At 65.3% G+C, this 12,252-nt stretch overlaps 1 protein-coding gene across 1 annotated transcript in view; it reads left to right on the top strand.

Annotated features, from left to right (window-relative positions):
* MUC5B (mucin 5B, oligomeric mucus/gel-forming) overlaps positions 1–11,356 on the top strand; it is a 41,035-nt gene extending 29,679 nt beyond the window's left edge. Inside the window, 26 exon segments of the mRNA XM_070457093.1 lie at positions 848–1,100; positions 1,195–1,316; positions 2,521–2,596; positions 2,757–2,948; positions 3,138–3,236; positions 3,347–3,528; positions 3,798–3,969; positions 4,736–4,983; positions 5,341–5,527; positions 5,755–5,983; positions 6,076–6,257; positions 6,328–6,397; positions 6,625–6,725; positions 6,974–7,005; positions 7,263–7,443; positions 7,811–7,915; positions 8,000–8,037; positions 8,408–8,524; positions 8,895–8,981; positions 9,098–9,205; positions 9,795–9,886; positions 10,442–10,491; positions 10,536–10,692; positions 10,777–10,856; positions 10,859–10,892; positions 11,054–11,356. Coding sequence (XP_070313194.1) covers positions 848–1,100; positions 1,195–1,316; positions 2,521–2,596; positions 2,757–2,948; positions 3,138–3,236; positions 3,347–3,528; positions 3,798–3,969; positions 4,736–4,983; positions 5,341–5,527; positions 5,755–5,983; positions 6,076–6,257; positions 6,328–6,397; positions 6,625–6,725; positions 6,974–7,005; positions 7,263–7,443; positions 7,811–7,915; positions 8,000–8,037; positions 8,408–8,524; positions 8,895–8,981; positions 9,098–9,205; positions 9,795–9,886; positions 10,442–10,491; positions 10,536–10,692; positions 10,777–10,856; positions 10,859–10,892; positions 11,054–11,165 — 3,306 coding nt within the window. The 3' untranslated portion in view covers positions 11,166–11,356.
* Positions 11,357–12,252: the final 896 nt, after the last annotated feature.

Genomic DNA, 12,252 nt, shown 5'->3' with positions numbered 1-12,252 from the left:
CACCAGGGTTTTACAGGACCTTTCCCCCACAGCGACCACAGAGAGGACCCCCCCCCCCACAGTGTGACAGGACCTCCCCCCACACGACCCAGAGGGACCTTGCCCCCACGAGTGTGCGGCCCCCTCCACGCGACCCGAGAGGACCCCCGCCCCCACCAGTGTGAAGGACCCTCCTCCCCAGCGACCACGAAGGGTCTCCACGCCCCCCACAGTGACAGGACCCCCCTCCCGCGCCCCAGGAAAGGGCCCCCCCCCCCACAGTGTGTAGGACCCCCTCCCCAGCGTTCCACAGAAAAGGGTCTCCAGCCCACCACAGTGACAGGGCCCTCCTCCACAGCCCCCAAGAGGACCTCCATCCCACCTTTTGACAGGCCCCTTTCCCCCACAGCCCACCCGGGGCTCCCACCCCCACCCTGTGAAGGTTCTCCTCCACAGGACCCCGAGGGCCTCCGCCCCCCCCCAGTGTGACAGGACCCTCCTTCAAAAGTGACCCTCAGAAAGGGTCTCCCCGCCCATCACAGTGACAGACCTTCCCCCACAGGACCACTGAGAGGGTCTCCACTCCACCAAGTGACGGACTTTTTCCAAGAAACCAACAGGACCTCCACCCCCCAGGGGACAACTCCGTCCTCCACAGTAAACTGCGATGGGCTCCACCCTTCCCCTGTGCGGACCCCCCTCCAAGTACCTCAGAAAAGGGGGGCTCCAGCCCACCACATGACAGGACCTTCCTCCCGCGACCACCAAGAGGGGGTTTCCCCCCCACCAGTGTGACAGGACCTTCCTCCCACAGCAACGACACAGAGAACCTCCACCCCCTCCAGTGTGACAGGACCCTCCTCCACAGCGGGGCAGGATCCTCCTCCACAGCGACCACCGAGAGGACCTCCGCCCCCACCAGTGTGACAGGACCCTCTTCCATAGCAACCTCAGAAAGGGTCTCCACGCCCACCATAGTGACAGGACCTTCCTCCACAGCGACCACCGAGAGGACCTCCACCCCCACCAGTGTGACAGGACCCTCCTCCACAGCGACCACAGAGAGGACCTCCGCCCCCACGAGTGTGACAGTACCCTCCTCCACAGCGACCTCAGAAAGGGTCTCCACGCCCACCACAGTGACAGGACCCTCCTCCACAGTGACCACCGAGAGGACCTCCGCCCCCACCAGTGTGACAGGACCCTCCTCCACAGCGACCTCAGAAAGGGTCTCCACGCCCACCACAGTGACAGGACCCTCCTCCACAGTGACCACCGAGAGGACCTCCGCCCCCACCAGTGTGACAGGACCCTCCTCCACAGCAACCTCAGAAAGGGTCTCCACGCCCACCATAGTGACAGGACCTTCCTCCACAGCGACCACCGAGAGGACCTCCACCCCCCCACCAGTGTGACAGGACCCTCCTCCACAGTGACCACAGAGAGGACCTCTGCCCCCACGAGTGTGACAGTACCCTCCTCCACAGTGACCTCAGAAAGGGTCTCTACGCCCACCACAGTGACAGAACCTTCCTCCACAGCGACCACCAAGAGGGTCTCCACCCCCACCAGTTTGACAGGACTTTCCTCCACAGCAACCACACAGAGAACCTCCACCTCCACCAATGTGACAACTCCGTCCTCCACAGTAACCACTGTGACGGTCTCCACGCCCTCCAGTGTGACAGGACCCTCCTCCAGAGCGACCACAGAGAGGACCTCCACCCCCACCAGTGTGACAGGACCTTCCTCCACAGCGACCTCAGAAAGGGTCTCCACGCCCATCACAGTGACAGGACCTTCCTCCACATCGACCACTGAGAGGGTCTCCACCCCCACCAGTGTGACAGGACCTTCCTCCACAGCGACCACAGAGAGGACCTCCACACCCACCACTGTGACAGGACCCCCCTCCAAAGCGACCACTGAGGGGACCTCCACCCTCACCACTGTGACAGTTCCCTTCTCCACAGGGACCACTGAGAGTACCTCCACCCGCATCAGTGTGACAAGACCTTCCTCCACAGCGACCACTGAGAGGACCCTCATCCCCACCAGTGTGACAGGACCTCCCTCCAAAGCGACCACTGAGGGGACATCCACCTCCACTAGTGTGACAGCTCCCTTCTCCATGGGGAACACTGAGAGGACCTCCACCCCCACGAGTGTGACAGGACCCTCCTCCACAGCAACCTCAGAGAGGGTCTCCACGCCCACGAGTGTGACAGCTCCCTTCTTCACAGCGACCAGCAGGAGGACCTCCACCCCCACCAGTGTGACAGGACCTCCCTCCAAAGCGACCACTGAGGGGACCTCCACCCCCACCAGTGTGACAGCTCCCTTCTCCACGGGTATAACTGAGAGGACCTCCACCCCCACCAGTGTGACAGGACCCTCCTCCAAAGCGACCACTGAGGGGACATCCACCCCCACCAGTGTGACAGCTCCCTCCTCAGGGACCACAGAGAGGGTCTCTACCCCCACGAGTAGGACAGTACTCTCCTCTACAGCAACCTCAGAAAGGGTCTCCACCCCCACCAGTGTGACAGGACCCTCCTCCACCGTGACCACCGAGAGGACCTCCACCCCCACCAGTGTGACAGGACCCTCCTCCACAGCGACCTCAGAAAGGGTCTCCACGCCCACGAGTGTGACAGCTCCCTTCTCCATGGGGACCACTGAGAGGACCTCCACCCCGACCAGTGTGACAGCTCCCTCCTCAGGGACCACAGAGAGGGTCTTCACCCCCACGAGTGGGACAGGACCCTCCTCCACAGCAACCTCAGAAAGGGTCTCCACCCCCACCAGTGTGACAGGACCCTCCTCCACCGTGACCACCGAGAGGACCTCCACCCCTACCAGTGTGACAGGACCCTCCTCCAAAGTGACCACTGAGGGGACCTCCACCCCCACCAGTGTGACAGGACCCTCCTCCACAGCGACCTCAGAAAGGGTCCCTACCCCCACCAGTGTGACAGCTCCCTCCTCCATGGGGACCACCGAGAGGGTGTCCATCTCTAGTCCCTCTGCCTTCCCGGGGTCCTCACCCATGACCACCAAGCCAGGCTTGTCCAGTATCTCTCCCACAGGTCACCTGTTGACCTCCCCCTTATCGACTACTCCTGGGTCTCCACCCACTACCCCGTCCTGGTCCTCAGAGACCTCTGGCAGCCTGATGCCCTCCGTTGTCCCCCCAACCTCATCTGGGCCCACCACGCCCTGCCTTTGTCACGCCTTTGGGAAGTTCTTCCTACCAGGTACGTGAAGTGGCACCCCCTCCTGCAGACCTCCTCCCTGGTTTGGTTACCTTGATTGTATCATACCCTTTTGCCCCACATTGGCTGACCTGTTGTCTCTGACCTTGCAGGGGACATTGTCTACAACAAGACAGATGGGGCAGGCTGCCCCTTCTTAGCCATCTGCAACCAGCACTGTGACCTTGACCGCTTCCAGGGCACCTGCCCTACCTCCTCACCCCCAGGAACCTCAGCCTCTGTGCCCCCAACCACCCCAGTTGTCGGCTGTGATCGCACAATCCCTCCTCGAAAGGTGTGCCTCCCACCTCCACCATGACCTGCCAGGCCTTTCCGTGTGCATGGGGCCCGGGGCACCCGTCAAGGTTGATGGCACACCCCCAGCCCTCAGTGGCCATTCCACGGGTTGCTCTGGCTGGAGGAAAGCACGCGGGGTCCGAGTTCAGCCAGGAGGCAGCGGCTGCCCTGCCCCAGGCTGGAGGGGAGGGTTCCCGAGGCTGAGGTGGGGGCAGTGAGAAGGGGTCCTGCCAGCCCACCCCGTGAGTGCTGTGCTGTCTCTCACAGGTGAATGAGTCCTGGTTCCTGGAGGACTGCACGGTGGCCCGTTGTGAAGGTGACAACCGTATCATCCTGCTGGGACCACGGCCGATGAAGAGCATCACCTGTGTGAACGGGCACCTGCCCGTGAAGGTGCAGAATCAGAGCCATCCCTGTGACTACCACTACGAGTGCGAGTGTGAGTGCCCGCCCTTGGTTCCGGGTGGGGGGAAGGCTGGTGGAATTTGAGACATGCACACACACCCCATGCCCTAGGCCTGGGGCTCCTGGGCCCATCCCCATCAGGCTTGACAGTTTGAAGGGAACCCAGGGGTTTCTAAGAGCAGGGAGAGTAGGGGTGAAGGTGAGGAGCTCCAAGGGGGTCGCATCCTGAGGGTCCTGAGCAGCTTTCACAACAGAATGGCACGCGGGAGGAGGTGGGTGGTCTTACAGTCCTGAGGGTCCTGGGGTGGCCGAAACAAATGACCCCCCCAGCCAGGCATCTTAAAACAGAAGGAGTTCATTCTCTTGTGGTCCTGGAGGCCAGAAGTCTGAGATCAAGGAGTCAGAGGGACCGTGCTGTCCCCAAAGCTTTAAAGGTGGGGGGTGCTGCCTGGCCCTCCAGACTTGGGGCCCTGGGCGCACCTGGGCTGTGGCCCCATCTCCACCCAGTCATCACGCAGCTTCTTCCCTGTCTCTTAGAAGGACCCTTGTCATTGGATTGAGGGCTTCCCGGTCATCCAGGATGACTCCCCCCACAAGCCTTCACTTAATCACAGCTGTAGAGACCCTCCTTCCCCCAAAAGGAGGTCACGTCACAGGCTCTGAGTGGACACGTCTGGGGGGACTCCCCATCCAACCGGGTCCACTCGTGTCCTGAAGGAGGGATGGAGGCCCCTGGGGCTGAGCGACCCCCAAGGTGGTAGCTCCTGGTGGCACTGGGTAAGGCTCGTCCACGCCTGCAGGCGTCTGCAGTGGCTGGGGGGGCGCCCACTACGAGACCTTCGACGGCACCTCCTACTCCTTCCTGGACAACTGCACCCACGTCCTCGTGCGCGAGATCCAGCCACGCTACGGCAACCTCCACATCTTGCTGCACAACCGCTTCTGTGAGGCCGCTGCCCACTGCCCCCGCGCTCTGAGCATCCACTACCAGCCCATGGACATCGTCCTCTCCACCTCCACTGGTGCTGGTGGGCAAGAGGAAAGCCTGGTGAGCGCGGGCAGCAGAGCGGCACTGGCCGGTCCTGACCTGGTTGGGGGGGGACTGGTGCACAGAGATCACGTCCCCCTCCCCTCAGAGAGCAGCTCCTGGGGGCCTCGGGGAAGGCAGAGGGCACACCGGGACCTGGGATCCCGGGCGTGGTGACTCCAGAGAGGGCAGGGAAGGGGCATGAGGGGTGCCTGAGGCCGAGAGCACCCAGGACCCAAACACACCGACCCTGACTCCGGCCCGAGGTGGGCATCTGCTCTTCAGGGCGTGGGTACCAAGGAGGGGGGCCCAGCACTGGGAGGAAAGCCCCAAAGGCAGGCGCGGCCTCTGTCACGTGTTCCCCGGTCATGCCCCCAGATCCTGTTGAACCAAACGCGGGTGAGGCAGAGCTTCAGCAAGAACGGCGTGACCGTGACCCTGACCGGGGCCACCGGAATGCGTGTTGATATTCCTGCCGTCGGTGTCAGCATCACCTTCAACGGGCGGGTCTTCCAGGCTCGGCTCTCGTATAGCCGCTTCAATCACAACACTGAGGGCCAGTGCGGTGAGCGGGAACTGCAGGACGCCTGTGGGGGTGGTGAGGGGCTGGCACCACCACTGTGGGTGCACCGCCCGCTCCCGGGGGGCCCCCCCCCACACACCCGGCCCCCGCAGCTGCCCCGGTGGGAAGCCCTGTTTGATAGCTGAGCAGTTGCTGGGAAGGTTGTGGGATGAAGGGAGAAGGCGAAGATGGTCCAGTGTGTGTCCCTCCTCGAACCCCACCCTCCCCAGGCACCTGCACCAACAACCGCAGGGACGAATGTCGCCGGCCCGACGGCACCATGGCCCGCACCTGCCAGGACATGGCCCGGTCCTGGCTGGTCTCCGAGAGCAGTGGGGAGGGCTGCGGGGTGCCCACCGGCCTGCCCATAACCACCAGCCCCCTCTCGCCGGGAACCAGCACGCCTGCCGTCCAGCCATCGTGCCCCCCAGAGCCCCTCTGCGAGCTGATGCTGAGCCCGTGAGTCCTCCAGCCGGGCTGGGCGGTGGTGGCGGGAGGCGCCATCACCCTGAGGGGCCTCTGCTCCAGCCTCTGACGGGCCCTGCCTGCAGGGTCTTCGCCGGGTGCCACAGCCTCATCCCCCCTGGCCCGTACTTCAACGCCTGTGTCAGTGACAGTTGCTGGCCCGGCCGCGGCCGTGCGGTGCTCTGCCAGAGCCTGGAGGCCTACGCAGAGCTCTGCCGCTCCCGGGGTGTCTGCCCCGACTGGCGCAACGCCACCCACGGGCTGTGCGGTGAGTTGGGCATGGCCGCCGGGGGCCCTGGCCTCCTCGGCCCGCTTGACACCTGTCTGTGTGCCCCCAGACCTCACCTGCCCGCCCTCCAAGGTCTACAAGTCGTGTGGCCCCGTGCAGCCGGAGTCCTGCGACTCCAGGTGAGCCCAGCTGACAGGGAGAGAGCAGCGGGGACAGCGGGCCTCCCAGGCCGGCCCGGAGGACCTGGTGGGGAGCCAGGAGGAGACCCACGAGGCTCCAGGACCCCAGCTCCAGATCTCAGGGGTGCCCTTCCCCAACCCGACCTCCTACCCCGGACCCGAGGTTGACCCCAGGCCTGCACCATGCCCACTGCCCTCCCCCTCAATCTGCCTCTGTCGCCTTGCAGGAGCCAGAGCCCGCTGAGCGTGGGGCTGGCAGAGGGCTGCTTCTGTCCCGAGGGCCACATCCTCTTCAACTCCCACAGGGACATCTGCGTGCCCGAGTGCCGTAAGCACCCCGCGCCAGGCCCGCCCAGCCCTGGAGAGCGGGAGGGACCCGGGGCGGGCAGTCCTGCTGGCGGCACAGCGTGGCCTGGAGCCTTCCTGAGCCCCCTCCTAAGTGACCCCCCTTGAGCTCTCCAGGGGCTTCTACCCAAGCAGGGAGACAAGGCCTCCACTGGGGAGGGGTGGCCAGGCCGGCTGGGCCCTGACCCCGGCGCTCCCACTGACCCCTTTCTCCCCATTCCTGCCTCGCAGCCTGTGTGGGACCGGACGGGCTTCCCAAATTCGTGAGTGCTCTGCCCTCGGCGGCCCGGCTCCTCGCTTGAGCGGGAGGAGGGCGGGCATTCCCCTCCCAGGGCCCCAGCTCTGCCCGGAGTCGGGCGGCAGGGTGGGTGTGGGTGTGGCACACCCAGGTGTGAGCCGCGTCAGCCTCACGGCTGCTCCCGGGACAGGGAGGCTGGGGCCCGACCTGCTGCTGGACGTGACCCCAGAGGCCAGGGCACCAGCCGGGAGCCCTGGGGGACCCTGACCTGGTCTGTTGCAGCCTGGAGAGCGGTGGGTCAGCAACTGCCAGGACTGCGTGTGTGACAAGGGCGCCGTGTCAGTGCAGTGCTCACCTGTGGAGTGCCCGGCCCCAGACCAGCCACAGGAATGCAGCGAGGCCGGCTTCGTGGCCGTGAGCAGGCCTCTGGCGGACAAACCGTGCTGCATGGAGACTCTGTGCGGTGAGATCTGCACCCCAGTGGGCGGGTGGGTGGCCCGGTGCCTGGCACAGGCCACCTGGCCGGCAGGACAGGAGTGCCTCGGGGTCCTGTGGCTGGGCTGAGGCTGGATCCCGAGGTGGGGGGCCTCTTGCTCCTTCACTTTTCCACCTAAAAATGAAGCTGGTGGCCTCTGGTGTCCCTGGTACCAGGCAGGGTCTTGGGGAAGACCGGGGAGGTGACAAAGTGTGGTCCAGAAGGGCCACAGAGAGCCATCAACTCCTGTGGAAAGGACCTCTCTGGTCCAGTGTGGGGCAATGTTACCCTGGGAACCACAGTAGTGGGAGGAGGGGGCAGGGACACCCCAGGCAGCCCCCTGACTCTCCCGCAGTCTGCAATGCAAGCACGTGCCCCCAGAGCCCACCTGCGTGTAGGCCGGGAGAGAAGCTGGTCCGCACCCAGGTGGAGGATGACTGTTGCCCCACCTTCAGCTGCAGTGAGTCTCTGGGCTGGGGGGTGGGGGGGTGGGGCTGGGGCTGGGGGCCGCCCGGCAGGCGCTCAGCGTCCCTTCTCCTTCCAGACCCTCTGCTGTGCACCTTCAATGGCACGTTCTATGGGGTAAGGGCTCCGCAGCCAGGCAGTCGGGGCAGGTGGAGGGTGGGCTCCGGGCTCAGCACGTCCTCCGAGGACCCCTGTGCCCCTCTCACCACGACAGCGGGTGGGTCGAGGCCCTGAGCCTTTTGGAGGCAGCTGCTTTCAAGAGCCACTAGGAGCTTAGCTTCGGGGCCTCCCACCAAGAGCTTTGGGGCAGGACTGCCCCTCCCACCCGCCCGGGGTCCCCGATGCCCTGGTCTGCGCTCAGCCAGGGTCACGTCTGTGATCCCGTGTGAAGAGGAAGGGGACCACTCTGTGGGTCTCACGGGCACAGGGAGGTGCCCTGGCCCCGGTGCCCTCTCAGGGTCGCCTCCCCCCACCCTGTCCACTGCAGGTCGGTGCGACCTTCCAAGGGGTCACTCCATGCCACACGTGCACCTGTCTGTCCACGGATAGCAGGGACCCGACCATGTGGTGTGAGGAGAAGGCGTGCAATACCACCTGCCTCCAGGTGAGGCTGGGCCGGGGCCCTGGGGAGCCCTGTCACCGGATCCTGGACCCCCGGGAGGGCCTCCAGCTCAGCCTTCGCAGAGGCTTTTTCTTCCCAAAGGCTTTTTCTTCCCAAAAGGAGGAAGTGAAGCAGGAGGGTGGGGCACGGGGCATTGGGTGGGGAGCGGACCTGTAGGCTGCCGGGATCCGTTCCTGGAGGGCTGAACTGGAGAAGGTGCTGGGAGCAGGGCTAAGGCTAAGAGGGGACCCTGCGGCTGGGCAGGGGCATGCTTCACAGAGGAAAGGGGATGCCAAGGAGGCTAGCCCTGGGCTCCGGGGTGGGCGGAGAGCAGGGGGGCTGGGTGTGGGACGTGACCACCCCTCTGCCCCAGGGCTTTGAGTACTCCACGGTGGCCGGGCAGTGCTGTGGGGAGTGCGTGCAGACCGCCTGCCTCGCACCGGATGGCCAGCTGGTCCAGGTAAGGGGGCACTCAGTCTCAGCCCCTGCCCTGAAGAGACCCTCCTGGCCAGCTCCTCTCTGCCCACCAGGTAATCCCCAGCCCGGCCCCCACCCATTCTCCCCCTTTCATTCCAGCTCAACGAGACCTGGGTCAACAGCCTAGTGGACAACTGCACGGAGTACCACTGCCAGGCCAGGGACGGACCCCCTATGCTGACCCCAACGCCTGTGGTCTGCCCCGACGTGTCCACCTGCAAGGTGTGTGTCTTGGACTCAGGCTAGCCAGGCTGGCCTCCTGGCACAGAAGCCTGGTCCACATCACAGCCCACACAGACCCATCCCGAGTCCATCACCAGAGACCCCATCCACCCACCAAGGAGCCCCGCCCACTCCAGCCCCGCCCACACCACAGCCCACACCCATCCATTCCCAGAGTTCATTCCCAGAAGGTCCCGACCTCCCACCACGGAGCCCCGCCCATTCCAGCCTCAACCAACCACCACAGAGCCCCGCCCACTCCAGCCCCACCCACCCACCAAGGAGCCCCGCCCACTCTCCAAGGAGCCCTGCCCACCCTCCAAGGAGCCCCGCCCACTCCAGCCCCGCCTCTGCACCCTCCTCCCACAGGGCATCCTCAAGAAAATTGGCTGCTGCTACTCTTGTGTGCAAACGGGTAAGTCGAGGCTCACCTTCCTGCCCCTCAGCGCCCTCAGCTCTGCCCGCTGACTCCCGAAGTTGCCTGAGCCCGCTAGAACCCCACCCTGAGCGGGAGGTTATGTGGGTCCTCGGAGACCTGCCCCTACCGCCTTTCCTCTGCGCAGACGCCTGCCAGGTCCACGCCAACATGACGGTCCTTCGACACCGGGGCTGCGTCACCCAGGCCGCCGTCAGGGTCTCTTTCTGCGAGGGCTCTTGCCCGGAAGTGTCCCGGTGAGCCACCCGTGCCCTCCACCCCCGGCCCAGACACGCGGTCACCACCCAGTGCCCCATGTGACCCTGTCCTTGGAGAGACACCCTGCGCTGGGGCTGAGGCTGGAGGGCCCAGCTTGCGACAGGGAAGAGGGAAGGGCCGTCCAGCAGGCCTGCACAAGTCCTGAATCTCCCCATCCCCCAGAGCCAGGCCTGGGACAGCTGGGGGTGGGGGGCACGGGGGTCAGAGCACCAGGGCTACCACTGGAAGGTCTGCCTGCGTTCGGGGCTGGGCAGAATCAGCGCCTTCCCTGAGCCGGACTGTCAGGGCAGAGCTGCTGGCAGAGTCCACCCCACAGAAACCCAGGCCACGGCCAGCCGTGAGCCCAGGCAGAAAAGGCAGGAGGAAGGGTCTGGACCTGGCTGGATGGCCCAGGGCAGGTTCTGAGGAGGGGTCTGCCATGGTCTGCAAGTTTGAGGAGCTGGTTTGGGAAAGAGGGGCCTGGCTGGGGAAGGCGGGGGTTCTCAGCGGCCCAGAGTGCTGTCTGGGCCAGTACGAGCAGCCCTGAGCGCTCAGGGAACTGGCCACTGTCTCCGGACCCCCGAGAGACCAGGAGCGGGCAGTCCGGGTAGATGGGGAGGTCCTGAGGGCCGTGCGTTTGCAGGTACTCCATGGAGGCGCAGGCTGGGCAGTGCCGCTGCACCTGCTGCCAGGAGACCAGGACCCACCAGGAGGTGGTGACCATGCAGTGCCCCGACGGGACGGCCTTCCAGCACACCTACACCCATGTGGACGAGTGCAGCTGCGTCCCGGCCTGCGCGTCCTCGTCCCAGGTTCTTGAGGATAGCGTGTCCACCTTCCCACTCTTGGGGTCCACCACTGTCTGATGTTCTGGGCCCCCCAGACGCCCCCACCACCATGGAAACCACGGGCGCCCACACACACCTTCCATGGGTACCACTTCCCCCGCCCTCTTTGCACTTGCCCGGTGAAGCCTGGGCCCTGCAGGGTGACAGCGCAGTGGGGGTCGGCTTGAGGAGGACCCCGGGCGGGGGCCTGCCCTCAGAGCCCCTCGTGCCTGTTTGGCCACCTCCCTGGCCATCAGGGTCAGATGACGCTCACCTGGAACACGAGCACATCCAGGCGTTGACCCCAGCCGGTATCAGAAGGATGCCATGGAGAAAACCGCACACCCCCCGCTGTGCTCGGGGTCCCACCGCGGCCTCTGTGCTCCTCAAAGCCCCCGGGGCACAGACCCCCACTGGCTACCTCCTGCAGCGAACCGCAGACTGAGGCCGGGCCAGGCAAGGCCAGCTGCCTCCAGGGAGCTGCGTCAGGCAGGCAGGCTGGGTGCATGCCGGTGTCTGGACCCTGATCTGAGGCTACGAGAGCCAAGGGGCAGGCCAGGGAGGGGTTGGTCCCCACAGCACCTTCTGTGTTCATGCAGCCCCAGTCTTGCAAATAAACGCCAAGCATCACATACACTTCCTAGTCCTGGTGTCTCTTCCCGCCAACTGTGTCCCTGGGCTCTCCCCACCATCCGGGGGCAGGGCTGTCCCCGAATCCCGCCCCTCAGGCTCTTGCTGGAACCCCTGGGAGGGGTGGGCAGAGCAGGCGGCAAGGAGGCCCCCAGGGTCCGTCTCAGACTGTGGGAGTATCGGGCGGAGTCGGGATGGCCCGAGGGCTTGGAAACACTGTCACCATGATTTCAAACACTGTCACCATGATTTCAAACTCGAAGGGTTTAGAAGGAAGTGGTTCACAGGTGCAAAGACTGAATGAGCCTTTGGGGGGAGGGGGGGTCGCTGTGTGTCCATGCAGGAAGCCCTCCCCATGCTGTCCGCACCTCCTGCAGGCACTTGTCACAGGCCAGCCTGCCCCGTCTCTGACCCTCACGTCTCCTCTCCAGCGAGGGCAGGGGTCGCTGCCTTTCTTTTCCGCTGCTCCATCCTGAGTGGAGACCGCGGTCTGCACCAGGCGGGGCAGGCCTGGCCTGACTCACCCGTATGGCATGGGCACCTCCCTGCGAGACAGGGAAGGCTGCCCTGCGGAGGGCAAGGCGGCGCTGGCTGCAGCCAAGCAAGGCCGGTGGGGGAGAGGAGAGTCTTCCAGGCCTCGCGCATCACAGGGCCGCCTCTGCGCTGAGCGCACCCAGGAACCAGTGACTCGTGCTGTCCCCAGGGGCCGAGGTCCTCAGCTCCCGCCGAAGGTGGGGGCTGGGGTCTCTTCGTGGCCTTTCCTACTCAGATCTCCGAGGTCTAGTCAGGGCGGCCCCCCGGAATGGGCTGGAAACAGTCCACCCCTCCCCCGGCCGCCACTGGGGTCTGTGCACTCCCCCGTCTCAGTCTGATTTCCTGGGTGACTGTGGCTGGCTCCTGCC

The sequence above is a fragment of the Odocoileus virginianus genome, chromosome 28 (assembly GCF_023699985.2).
Source record: "Odocoileus virginianus isolate 20LAN1187 ecotype Illinois chromosome 28, Ovbor_1.2, whole genome shotgun sequence".
Taxonomy (NCBI): domain Eukaryota; kingdom Metazoa; phylum Chordata; class Mammalia; order Artiodactyla; family Cervidae; genus Odocoileus; species Odocoileus virginianus.
Note: the sequence above shows the minus strand (reverse complement) of the source record. Positions and strands in the feature narration are given on the sequence as shown.